The 13886-nt window shown below is 49.2% G+C and overlaps 1 protein-coding gene across 1 annotated transcript in view; it reads right to left on the bottom strand.

The window, feature by feature from the left end:
* The window catches only part of EPAS1 (endothelial PAS domain protein 1), an 84402-nt gene extending 72681 nt beyond the window's left edge, over nucleotides 1-11721 (bottom strand). The window contains exon 1 of the mRNA XM_007097858.2: nucleotides 11097-11721. Within this exon, the coding sequence (XP_007097920.2) occupies nucleotides 11097-11122 (26 nt within the window). The 5' untranslated portion in view covers nucleotides 11123-11721. The remainder of the gene's footprint in view (nucleotides 1-11096) is intronic.
* Nucleotides 11722-13886: the final 2165 nt, after the last annotated feature.

Genomic DNA, 13886 nt, shown 5'->3' with positions numbered 1-13886 from the left:
TACTGAGTCTACAAAGAACTACTGGGCACCCAAATGTGGGCTTCTGTTCTGGGTGCTATGGGAAGAAAGAGAAAGGTGACTGCCCCTTGCTCCCCATGGCCCTTTACCCCAAGCACCACCCAACAGACTGGGCACCAGATCCCTCCCCTAAGTCTCTCCCCAAATCCCTTTAGTTGGGGAAAGAAGAGGACAGAGGGGAGGGGACCTGCCTCCTCCTCAGGCACTTGGGAGGGCCCTGCCTCCATTAGCTTCACCCTTTCCTACGGGCTCTCTCCCCGCCACATTTTTAAAAATCAAACCTGAGTAAAATCACAAGTGTAATGCAAAAACAAAAACAAAAAAAAAACAAAAAAAAACAAAAAAAAACAAAAAGAAAAAGATGATTGGTCCCTGCTCATGAAGGCCTTACTACCTACATGTTTTCAGAGACAGACACACACATGCACACGCACACTCAAAAGCAAGGTGTGAAAGCCTCATACAAATAAAATACAGACGGAAAACCATATAAATACAGGGGTAACCAATGTGCTGCTGATCGGGGAAGGTACCTCAGGGGAGGTGACTCTTCTGAACTGAGAGTTGTGTTTCCTTCTGCACACACTTTCCCATCTGGCCTTTTAAACACTGACGCTAAGCTGGAGTACTTTATTGTTTGGCTCGCACTTGCCTTGGTGTATTGGGTGCTCCTGAAGTGAAGTGTTGACATAGTTCTAGCCTGAGGTTTGCATTTGATGTAAAATCAGGTATCAACAAGACCTGCATGTGGTTCCCCCAAGTTTTTCTTTTCCTTTTTCGTTCTTTTTAAAGGAAAATGAGTCCAGGGCTCAAATCTACATGACTGAGAAAAGGAGGGCCCAAGAGGAGGGCTTTCCAAGTGACCCAAGGGCCAACAACCAAGCAATTCTATGATTTTTGAAAGTTAAGTGTGATTTTAGGGACTCAAAATATGGAAAATATTACAGAACACAGCAGAAAATTTAGACACCCTGGCCCTTAAGCAACACACAATCTAGTTGGAAGGACGAGAATACATGAAATGTCATTAGATAACAAGGAAACAGAATCAGGCAGCCTCTTTAGTAAACATAAGGAAGAGCTACAGTGCGGTGGAGGGGGGTGCGGTACGAGCATGGGAATTACTACAGCAGGCTTTGCTGGAGCCGGAGAACTTGGGCTTGCACTAGGAAAGTGGCGGATATTTGAGTAGAAAGAGCATCCAAGATAGCAGTACTAGGGTGAGGGAATCCAGGTGGGAAGGAGCCTGTGACATGAGGTAAACAAGTCACTAGGGCACGGGGAGGTGGAGGTCTGCATAGCTGGAGCTCAGAAGGCATGTTGGGTGATGGTGGTTGGGGGGAGAGAGCTGGGATGGGGTCCCTTCCACTGCCGTGTAGGCTGCCCTTGGGAAGGAAATTAGGCCAATGATCCAGGTCTTCTTTCAGACTCTACGCAAGCCAATCCTTCGAGATCTTTAGGAGAAACAGTCCAATCTACGACAAAAGAAACCCTTTTCCCACCCTGAAGACTCTCTGTGCTCTGAGGACGTGACAACCCTGCCTAAAACAGGGGCGGTATCAGCACCATGCAAACCTCTGATGGGAGGCTAGGAAAGCTATTTTAGTAGCCAGGCTGCTTCCCAGCCAGTCAGATATCAGGTAAATGCATGGGGCACCAACTTCCATGGAACACCATAAGACGCCAGAGAGTGGGGCCCCACAGTGGACTACAATTTCCTCTGACTTCTTGACCACCCCAAAGGGCCTCGCCTAATGGGAGGGGCACATCAGCTGAGCAAGGACATGCTGAGTAAAGGCAAGGAAGCCAAAAAACCAAGAAGGGCCTGGTTCCCATGCCCCACCCACCATTAATTCCCCTAAGTCCCTGGTTTAGAATAAAAGACAGACTCCTGCCGCACAGTGATATGGTTACATTTATAGAAGCGCCTGTCCCTGGCAAAATGTGACCTTCATACTTTTCTTATCTTAATATCTGGGTAAACATTTGTTGTGCAAGCACACAAATAAAGGTTCTAAAGGTGAAATGTGGTGTGTCTGGCAACACCATGCTGCTCCAAACCGAGGCACCAGAAAGCCCTTTTGGCTCTGCAGAGGACTTCTCTCTCCCTTTACCCTGGGCACCAAAATTAGCTTCATCAACCTTAGCCAGTGCTGGAGTGAAAGCTGCCATTCTAAAATAGGATCTGAGGACTCTTGGAAACATGGGAGAGAAATACAAGGGTACAGTGGTTTACAGACACTGAAGAGAAAAATTGCAGTGAAGTGCTCTCTAAACCAAGTGTATAGGAAATGAGCATTATCAGGATTTACTCCGGAATCTTTATTAAGTGGATGATATTCTTCTTGCTCCCTGAAATCCCCACATGGCATATTTTATAAATCCTGATTTACTCCATTATGATGACTGTTTTCATTCAGAAATATACTGTAGAGATCGCGTTCATAAAATAGTATTTACCGAATGACCTGTGCTTGAACTCAAAAACTTTTCTTTGCAAAGTCGTTTCATTTCTAGAATAATCCGCAAAAACATCTGGTGTCCCATTTCCCCATATATTTGATCACCCAGAATTGATTTTTTAAAATTTGTTTTAAAGTTCCTAGGAATGGATCCTCAAACAGCTCCTCATGAGCATAATTTTGTTGTTTCCATGTGGAATCTCGGTGAACAGAGCCAAGCAACCGATTTTTTCGTGTGTGCTTAAAGCCACTCTTTCCTGCAACTGTGTATGACGTATTTTTCCAGGACAATCTTTCTCAACACTCCAAAGTGCTTCAGCAACAGGAAGTCGTAAAGGTAGGAAGGAGGCCTGTAAATATTTGCTATAATTACTCATTAGTAATGAGAACAGTTACCACTTAAATTTGAGTCACCCCTTTTGTGCTCTTGACTCTTTATTACCTTATAGCAGGAGCCTTAGGGGTCTAGCCTCACCAAGGGCACCTGGACCGAGTGGTAGATTTCACTGCAGACAGCGTGGTTTGCTCCTGTTAGCAGCTCAATTTCCCAAGTACAAAGTTAGGATAATGTTTTGCCCTTCCTTCCCCTTGCCCCCAACCCAGGGGCAGTCAGGACCAATATTATATACAACGTGGTTACAATATGAAAAAAATTTTTTTTTGAAAATTTTGTATCACAAGTAAAATACATGTATTTGTTAATACAACATCAAGACACAGAGAAAGAGTACTGCGTGGCTAGACAATACAGCACAGTGACTTAAATGATTACCACCAAAAATAACCATATACTTTAACTGACGTATTTTAAAGGATTTACAAAATGCTTCTGAACAGTCTCAGATAGAACCCATGGATCTCTTATGCATAGCATAAGACTGACTCTTATGGAGTCTTATGGAGTCTTATGGAGTCTTATGGAGTCTTGTGGAGACTGACTCTCCACAAGAGAAAGGAGCCTCAGACTGAAAATAAGACCGAGAGAGTCAACTAAAGTTGTCACAGAGTTGACAAGCTCCTACAGAAACTATAATATTGGCTGTACCCCCAGCAGTTGCAGGAAGCGAACCTGGGGGTGGGGACTACCCTCCAGTAGCAGCAGCATGAGTATAGCACAGTGGAGTCATTTTCCCACTCATGTGTTTTCCTACACAGCCTAACCCAATAAAATCACTAATCTGCCAAGATTCCTAGAACCTCTCAGGTTTGACTTTTTTTTTTTTTTTTTTTTAATCGGAGGGTGCCATGGAAAGGGGAAGTCACCAGAGGAATATAAGAAGAGAGTTCTAACAATCCATTTCACGGCTTTGTAGAATTGGGAAAATGCCAGATGGGTGTGTGGCAGATCAATACACATTTTTAACGGGGTCCTTTTCCTTACTCATGAACCACCCTTTCTGAAATACCTTCCCATGTGAGAAAAGAAACTGCTTCTCAGAGTCATTATCTTGCACAGAAGTTACTTGTAACTTTAAAACTGAAGAATTTTTCCAAATTAAGGGGGAAATGTGTGCCTCCTGGGAACACGTGAAGCCTCTGGTGGTCATGCCACGTAATCAGTGTTGCTGATGTACAAGTGGCCCCTGGGAAGGGCCCAAGGCAGTCAAACAAACCAGTATTTCTAGAGAAACTAGAAAAAAAGAGAAAGGCCACCTAGAAATAGATGACGTTCTGACCCATTCTGCACCTGCCTCCTTGGCTCCGGAGATCTCAAAGGGCCCCACCACTCTTCCTGACTTACTTGCAGACCAGTCTGTGGCTTTCAATACCAGACAACTGGCAACAAATTACACCCAGACTCTGCTTGAAAATCATAGATGCTGTGAGTAGCACACACCCACGCATGACCTACCACACATACGGTGATGTGCAACTGCCACTAGGATTTGCTTCTCTCTGTGTGATGGTATGTGTTGGTGCACTTATAGTTTACAGCATGACGAAAACTCAAGAAACCCGTCTAGGCCCACAGTACAGAAGCCAATGGTGTGACGGCTGCGAAAAAGCTCAGGGCTCCTCAGAGAAAGGGCTCTAGAAAAACGCAATGTATTATTATTGCAACGGTCATAGCTATTCTTTATTCCCCCCATCCATTCTTTCCTTCCTGTCCTCGCAGTTTCAAAAGATCAAAAGAGCCAGAGGAAGTCTTGTGCATCTTGATTTGGAGATGGTTCTTCAGAAGCCACAGAGGAAAACTTCTAACAGGTTCTTCTGCACAATGGGGTCTGAAGGCTAAAGTAATTATTGAAGTCTTGCCACCAGTTAAGGGTGGGAGGTGGAAAGCTTTGAACTTGTTGGGGGCAGTAGAGAACCACCTCCTATCAGAGCTGAGGAAAACGCACGAAAAGTAAGAATTTCCAGGACTTCCACGTCTACCCTTCAGATCTTCAATCCCTGTCTGTGTATGAGGTTCAATCCAGCGATGAGTCACAAAAAAGTAATTGTAATAATTATAAATACAGCAGCAAAAGCAGTTATCATCTAGAGAGTACTTACCACGTATCAGGCATGGTATTAGATAGCTTCGAAAAGGTAAGGGGAAATGGAGCCCCAGTTCAGAATATAGACTCTGGAGATTATCTGCCCAGTTCAAATCCCACTCCCACCCATGTGACCTCTGGCAGTTACCTTCCTACACTTCAGCTTTCCCATCGGTGAAATGGGGATAACAGGGCTTATTTAACGGGGCTGATCGGAGGATTAAAAGAGTTAATCCATGTACAGTTCTGAGAACAGAGCCTGCCCTAATAAGACTAAAATGTTCAGGTTTTATGGTTTTGTCCTACTGCATATATGATTTCTGTTAAGGACACACATTCTTACTACATAAAAGGGCCTCCAAATAACTGTTTGAGGATGATGGAAAATGTGAGGACACATTTTCACGGGTGTTTTAAGAAGCATTAAGAAAATGAATCACACCAGAGCTAACCCTGTGCCGCACACTCAGCTCCCCTTCCTTCCATCACCGAAAGCAGACATGTAGCTGGATACACAGGACAGCCAGGTACAGGTAAGGTTAAGGTGCACCACAAAATCTCTACTAGATACACATACCAAAGCTCTCTCCCATTTGCAACCGGGGAGAGACACTGGCAGTAAATGTAGGAACTGTCTGGGACGTGAACAGAAAGATCCTGAAATGGAAGGCAGTCACCGAATCAGACACTGAAGAACAAGGGCTTGCCTTTTTCAGATCCTAGAACCTTTTAAAGGCTATTGAGAGCTGAACAGACTTTCATCCTGGGGCGGGGGCGGGGGGGGGGGAAGGCATATATACATAGTATCTTGCACCCAATTTCAGAAGCTCATAGACCATCCCCTGAAGCCTACTCACAAAGCCCATGTTAAGAAGTTCCCTCTCTCTCAAGGAGCACCTGGGTGGCTCAGTCGGTTAGGAGTCTGACTTCAGCTCAGGTCATGATCTCTCCGTTTGTGGGTTCGAGCCCCACATCGGACTCTGTGCTGACAGCTCAGAGCCTGGAGCCTGCTTTGGATTCTGTGTCTCCCTCTCTCTGTTCCTCCCCCAATTGTGCTCTGTGTCTCTGTCTCTCAGAAATAAACATTAAAAAAAAAAAGAAGCTCCCTCTGTCTTCTTGGCCTTCTTGAAGTCACAGCTGTCTACACTGTTATCCTCAGAGGGAGAGGGACCACAACCTCTATCCCCATCACTCCCAGGGCCCTGCTAGAGACCCCTTCCCATGCCCCTCATCCAAAAGTTCTAAAGAACAGCAAACACACATCTTAGGGGCCTTTGTGTCCATAGTATGGAAGTATACAACAGGAAATACTCCTGAATCCTCCATTTTCTCTTTACTCTCATTACCCCCAACACGGACTACCCCCGTTTGACCCTACCAGAGTCAGTCTCCATGCTGGTGATCAGCGTCTGCCTGTACGATTCCACGAAAAACTATGAACCAACTCTCCCACCCACAAACCCACACAATACCTTTCAATAACTGCGTGCTTATGTGTATGGTTATGAGCTTCTTTTCTTTGGCTTCAAAAGATTTGATCTCAACCAAAAAGTTACATGTAAGCTGCTACCTAACTATATTTTTAGGTAAACCTCCTTATGTGTCCTCCTCCCCCCACCAATCAAACTAAACAACTTGAAGGACCATATCCCCTATTTCTTAGTCTCTTGTTTAGCATTTTCTCCAGGTACGGGTGTCCAACACTCGTTTGTTGTCTTAGGGATTTACATCATGGTGTGAACAGCAGAGCCGGTTTCCATCAGGAGAGATGACATCATGGTCCGGGGTGGTGGAGGGGGGGGAGGGTGGCGGGGGGGCAGGGAGGGCTCTGGTGAGCCAACATTGGTAACTTCACAATATTGGCAAACACCCGACCAGGTGAACTATCGGTGATGAACTATCAGTGATGGGCAGTACTGAAAGCAAAAGGGAAGATTCATTAGGCTAAAATGAAAAGGAAAAGTCATGTTGGTAGGAGACAGAACTGGGGAAAAGCCAATAAAAGCAAATAGGACTGGATAGGTTTCTTAAAAAGTGAAAAAGCCTAAATCTTGAGACAAGTAATGATGGCAAGTATTTTCAAATGTATGGGGCTAAAATCCTGGAGCACTAAGCATTATCTAATTGGTTCCTTCTTTCTGTAAACATTGTATAGAATAAATTCCTACAAAGTTGAGGATCACCCTACACAGGCACACACGTGTGCACACACACACATGTGTACACACAGAGTGACTGATTTACATTCCAAGTGAATTAAACACTTTAGTACTACCAACTCCATACAGGAATCAATCTAGTAGCTGCTTGAATGTGTCTCCTGACAGGGGGCTCACTACTTCACAATGCAATCTGCCCTACTGTGGAACAGTCCTTGTACTGGTTTTGTTTAATGAGGTCCACATATAAGTAAATTTTCTTCTAAGTGAAATAAAGGGAGAGCACTAAAACAACTGAATTCATACTTCCTCAAGTTTATAGACAATGGAACCAGGCTTCCTATTTTGCAAAAAGCAAACAGAACTGCTCCTGCTGCAGCTTGGAGTCTCTTATAATTATCTAGAAGAACAAGTCTCCTTTCTACAAGGTTCAGTGATTTGGCGGGGGTGGGGGAGAGGGTACTGTAATCCCTTGGAAATCATCCTCACTGTTTAGAGGCATTTCAGGGCAGGGGATACTATTTGGTCAACAATAGGAAAATACATCATTAATGAAAGTAATGAACCAGGGTTCTGATTCTTACCAGCACTAACTTTCCTTGTGACTGGAAAAGTCACTTAACTTCTCTGGGCCTCAGTACTAGATGATTTCCATGACCCCTCATAAAATGATCATTAAGCCCCTCTTCAGTGACACTGAAAAAAACCTGAGCCACACCATTCTTTTTGAACTTTGTGAAAGCTGTATGAATTAAATTTTAAATGCCTGAACCTAATGTGTTAAACCAACTCCGTATCATCTCTGCATGGTCATGCAGTGGACAGAGATAATCAAATGATAAAGAAATATTTATAGGAAATAAATTGAGAAAAAGTGCCTAGCAATAATATCCCCATCAGAATTGGGAAAAGATGGGCTTTGCGTTTATTTTAGCAGAGAACAACTAACTCCAGCCGGCAGGGGGATGGGGAGGTAGTTTGAAAATTTCTGGTCCAGATGTCTCCAACTCCGTTCCACTACTGGCCCTGCACTAAGTGACCTATGCATTCCAGAAAGGTGCTCTGAGCTGGGTCTGGCTTTGGGGTAGACTTTGCTCCCTGATTATCCAAAGATCTCATTTACATTTACCTGAACCACTCTCCAAATCCCCACATCGCTAAGGATTTCCAAACTCTTCTCTCCCAGGGAAGGGACTCAGGAATGGTTTTATCAGGAGGTGAGACACTTTCTAGCTCTTCAGAGAATCAGGAACCTTAACTAATGAGACCCCCACTTGCTCAAGATAGACCGATACAGAAAGGTGAGTGCAGTACCCTTACCAAACTTCGGTTTCTGACCTCTGAAATCAATGGGAATGCCCACTACCACCCAAAAAGCGCACTTTGATACCCATTCTGGAGGCCAGCCAGCCAACCTTTAGAAAGCAAACTCTTTACTATTAAACATTAACATATCCATGGAAGCATAAACGTTTTTGGAACAAAATAATCCCGCCCACTTCTTGAAGGGCTGTTGTTAGAAGGAACATTGGAAAAGTTCTGTGCCTCTTGAATTTGGGGTAAGAAATGGTTCTGTTGAACCAGAAGATTACAAAATCTTAAGAATCCATGTTCAGAATCATCATCCTGAGAGCCCCCTGGGCAGGCATCACTTGTGAGGCACGTATGGAAAGCTAAGGACAGACACTTAGATTTAACTAAGACAGTATCTTTCAATGTATTGGTTCACATGCTTTAATTACACCTTGGTCCCGCAAGGAGCCTGCAGTGAACAAACAGAGTCGGGCAGGAAAAGTAAATAGATCTCAAAACAACCCAACAGGAATTGGACAAGTCCTCCTGGGGATCTGGAAGGTGAGGGGCATGCTGTGTATGCTGCCAGTCTGGTACGCAAAAATCAAAGCAAGCCACAGAGGTTAGACACACTGGGCTCTGTCACCAGCTCTGCTCCTCAGCCCCAAGGGGGCCTTCAAGGCGACTTTGCACGCTATCCCCACAGCAGTTCTCACACCCGCCGCCGTTCAGGAGAGTTAATTGGAGTCTGTTTATCCACTTTCTTTCCTTCTCCTATTCCAGCTCTCTCCATCTCTAACCAAGGAGGTAATACAGCCAGGCTTATCGAAGTAATTATTTCCCCTACTCCCAAGTTTCTTGCAATTATTAAAATACATAACACAAGGACCCAGGCGCTGAGCCGCGGGGAGAAACTGACACTTCACACATCTGTCAAGATTACCATCAGGCCCCACCTCCGCGATTGCGACCTTCCCCGATAGGCATCACAGTTGTAAAATGTACCTACCATAAGATCCCTCGCCGGCTCCGGAGCCCAGAGCGCGCTCATAAGAGCGGACTACAACCTCGTTTTTTGGTTGTTCAGTCGTTAGCATTGGCATCATGACGATGCAGGCTGTGTTGGTTTTACAAAATACGTCTTAAGAGATCTTAAGGTCTCTTGCTTTGCCGCCGTCAAAAGACACAGGACCCCAGAGAAGCTGCGGGCCCTGGGGACCCAGCGTGGCCGGGCCCACGCTCCCTCACCCGTGTCAGGCCGGGGGGGCGCCACAGTGACGCGGGAGCCAGGCTCAGTCCCCTCCCCCGGCGATCCGGGAGCGCCGGCCCGGGCGCCCTGCCAGAACGCGCGCGATTCGCTCCCGGTTATCAAATCCTTATCGGTGCCTCGAGGTGGGAACCGCCGCTTGACCGAAAGATGCACTGTTTCTGGCGCAGGTCCCACAGTGGAAGTCAGAACAAGAGCAAATCAATCCCGGAACTGAGCTCTCCCGGGCCTCGGTTCGGGGTCAGTCACCCCCTCCCTTCGCGGCTCCGTTCCCCCATCTCCGTACCACCGCCCCGCAGCCCTGCAGCTTATCTGACCCGGCTCTGGCCACAACAAGTTCGATTCGGTTCCCTCGAAACCCAGCCCCGCCAAGCCGCCGCCGAGGGCAGGGCTGAAAGCGCCAGCCCACCGGGCAGCCCCAGAGGAGGAGACCCTGAGCAGTTGGGGTCTAGGCGGCCGGCCTCGCTCCATTGCTGGAGGCGAGGCCGTGCCCACGCCGTGCGGCCGCGCCGCGCGCTCCCACCCCCGCCCGGAGAGGGCCAGGCGGGGAGCGGCTGGGAGGGGGCGGGAAAGCAGTGAGAGTTGGCCGGAGTTGCCTCTCACCCAGAGCCGAGAAGCTAACGAGGGCAGACGCGCAGATCGTGGCTGCCCTTCTCTGTCCTCTTGAGGGAGAGACACCAGGACCTGCCGGGGTCACCCGGTGTCGCCATTCCCTCCTCGCACACCAACACACCTGCCCCCCGCGAAGCAACCTGGCCCACCACCCACTCCCCTCCGGAGTCAAGGTGCGGGACCAGTAAGGGCGTTTCTCCAGGCTTCAATAAGGTCTGTAAACCCAGAGTTGGGGGGGCCCTTTGCTGCGTACTGGCCCTTCCGCGGGGGCGCGTCCCAGAGCCGCGCTTCGCTTCCGGCCCCTGGCTAGTTTGGGGCGCAGTACGAAAATAGCTCACTTGCAAGAACCCGAGGGGTCCGAAGGAAAAGAAGACGAGTGGATGGTGCCCCACATGCAAGACCTGAGAAGGTCGAAAGTTGACCTAAGTCGAGTCAACCCAGAAACATTTCAACATGCTGGCCACATGAGTTCGGTGCGGGGGCTGGAGCGGCGGCGATCTGGGAAGGTTCTGCGCCCCAGAGCCCCTCCGACCTCCAGGGCCATCTCCCTGGGCCTCCTGGCTTCGTCGCGCGCTCAGATTCGTGATTCCTTCGGGACACAGAACCCTCCCCTGCGAAGCCGCAGCCCCGAGTCCGCGTCCAGGGACGGGGCACCTGCTCTCCCTCTCAAACCCCTCCAAACCGATCCTCGGGCCTCAAAGACCTCTCCGCACTTCTCTCCTAGCGGCTCTTGGTCGTGCCGACCCCGCGCAGCCTGGCCATCCCGCTCCAACCAGGTCCCTCGCCGGCTCGGACACCTGCTTACCTTTTCTTCTCCTTGTCAGTTGTCATTGTCGCCGTGGTGCTCTGAGACGCCGGACACCTGGGCTCCGTGGCCGGTAGGGATTGCAGGCGCCGCCTTCGCTGTGGCCCTCGTCAACTCCTCGCGGCCGGGGCCGGTGTTAAAGGTCCCAGGTGCTCACAGGTTCCGGGCGCCCCGCACGGTCAGGTGGAAGTTTGCGGGAGGCTGGGTAGGTGCGGGGGAGGAGGGTGGAGAAAGGTGACTGGGAGGAACCTGCACAGGGAGGCGGGGTCGGGAAAAGGAGTGGGAGGAGGCTGTCAAATCCAAAAAGAGGGCAGAGAGAGCGGGACCGAAGTTCCTTTTTCCCACGAAGAAGAGTCACTTTTCTGGGTTTTCAAAAAAAAAAAAAAAAAAAAAAAAAAAAAAAAAAAAAAGAAAGAAAGAAAAGAAAAGAGAGAGAGAAGAAAAAGTGGCTGCAACGATGGGAGTCGGAAGAGTCCAGGCCCGGCAGGCGCGTACGCGGAGATGACCGTACAGTCTCAGGACACTGCCGAGGATTGTACAGCCTCCTCAGGCTAGAGCTGTGTTGGGTGCAGGGACTGTGTCGCGGACCGCTCTCGAATGTCCGGCTCCCGCGGCCGCCCGCCCACTTTAAAAACTCCTACGGCCGCGCGGGGGAGGGCGCTGGGGGCGCGGACGCGGGCGCAGGGGGGGCGGGGGCGGGCGTGCGCCGGCAGGCCCCGCCCCCGCCCACCCCGCCCGCGCAGCGCCGCGCGCCCGGGCAGCCCACTGCGTCCCGGCCAATGGGGAGGCGCGGCCGCAGCCTCTGCCCTGACCCCGGCCCGCCCCCTGCCCCCGCGCTCCCGGCTCCGCCGCGGCCCGCCCGCCCCGCCTCCCTTCGCAGTTCCAGAAGTTGTTTATGAGGTCGCGGGGTGGCGGGTGGCAAGGTGGGACTCCGCACCGGGCAGGCGCAGCTTAAGTGGGGCTAACCGGCAGCGAGAAGTCGGTCTCCCGGAGTGCTGCGAGCACCGGGAGCGCCCCTTTGCACCGGTGTCCTTCCACCTCCGCCATACCTTTGGGTCTGGGGCAGGACCGCGAGTTCAGAGGGTCCCGCGCTCTGCCGGGCCTCGCAGAGCCGCTCCTAAGTGCTGCGCTCCTGCTTCCCTCGCCCTGCTGCCTGGTCCCCTGGCCCGACGGGGATAATTCGAGGGCCCAGCAGCCGCGCTCCGAGCCTAGGCGATGCACTTTTTCGGCCGAACGCAGCTGACTTTGCCGTCTGGAAGAAGAGGCGGGGAGACCACCTGCAGCTGTTGGGTCTGGGGGAAACAGTTCGGTGAGGCAGAGCTAGGGCTTCGCCTGCTCTTCCGTTCCGACTGATACACCGGTTTGCTTGAGGGGTTGTGTTGGACCCTGTGACCTTGATAAGGATGCGGGAAAGGAGGGTCCTCGCTTTGAGCTGTCTGGCCTGCCTGCCGCACCCTACTCTCACCTGGCCACCACAGCGTGGGCCTGCGCCACTTCAGAGTTGGCCAAGGCAGTCTGGCTTCCCAGTGTAATTTTCGGATTAAGAGTTGACAGCGTGTCCTCAAATCACAGGATCTCAGGCCTGCCCTGTGTGTCTCCAAGGTTTTATTGAAGCACTAGGAACATGAAAACTTCAGGTGTCGAGTGTGGGGAGACCAGAGATCTAAGGAGCGGGCTGTCAGAACTCAGGGATTTTCCAGATGTGCTTTAAACGCTGCCTTTGGGACACCTGGGTGGCTCAGTCGGTCAAGGATGGGATTTCTGCTCCGGTCATAGGGCTCTGTGCTGACAGCTCAGAGCCTGAGCCCGCATGGGAGCCTGTGTCTCCCTCTCTCTTTCTCTCTCTGCCCCTCTCCCGCTGGTGCTCTGTGTCTCTCAAAAATAAACATTAAAAAAAATTTTTTTTAAACGCTGCCTTCAATCGGTGCTGGCCCAGGCACCTATGTTCTCTGTAACTGGGTGGACTCAGTCTGCTCTCCCAAGAATCCCACCCCATCGTCTACCTACATTTGGTTGATCCAGGTGGTAGGGATCGGGGACAGGGGAGGCTCAGTCTTCCAAGCCTTGAGAAAAGCCTGTGGGCTTCACAGGTGTGAGTGGAAAAGAAGAGAAAGGCCCACAGAACTGGTAGCCTGGGCACCAAAAGCCTTGCTGTGTGTTTCCCCATAAGCTTTGCCATATTTTATATTAAATAATCTGCATAATGAAACTCTAGGACTTTATGCAAAGTGAGAAAGGCCAGTCACAAAAAAATTCCATATGATCCCACTTACATGAAGTATCTGAAGTAACCAAATTCATAGGAACACAGTAGAAAGGTGGTTGTGTGTGAGGGGGATGGGATGGCAAATTAGTGTTTAATGGGTATACAGTTTTGCTTCTTGCAAGATGAAAACATTCTAGAATCTGTTGCACAACATGTGGATATATTTAACTCTACTAAACTGAACACTTAAAAATAGTTAAGGTGGTAAATTTAATGCCATGCTTTTTTACCACAATACAAAAATAAATATTAAGAAAAAATAATCCTAAGTGGAACTTTTTTTTTGTATAGGTTTGTGTTAATCACCAAAATACAGAGTTTTTTGTTTGTTTGTTTGTTTGTTTGTTTTGCATATCAGGAGGGATGGGAATACTTTTCAGGTGCCTGGAAGGCATTGGAAAGCAGAGGAGAAAACCTGCTGAGAACCGGATAACCAAGCACATTTTCTCATTTTCCTAGAGCCACTGAGCACTGTGTACACAGACTTTGAAATCAAACATCACGCCTGACAGTGAAGGGATTCA

Source organism: Panthera tigris, chromosome A3, assembly GCF_018350195.1.
Source record: "Panthera tigris isolate Pti1 chromosome A3, P.tigris_Pti1_mat1.1, whole genome shotgun sequence".
NCBI classification, from domain to species: Eukaryota; Metazoa; Chordata; class Mammalia; order Carnivora; family Felidae; genus Panthera; species Panthera tigris.
Note: the sequence above shows the minus strand (reverse complement) of the source record. Positions and strands in the feature narration are given on the sequence as shown.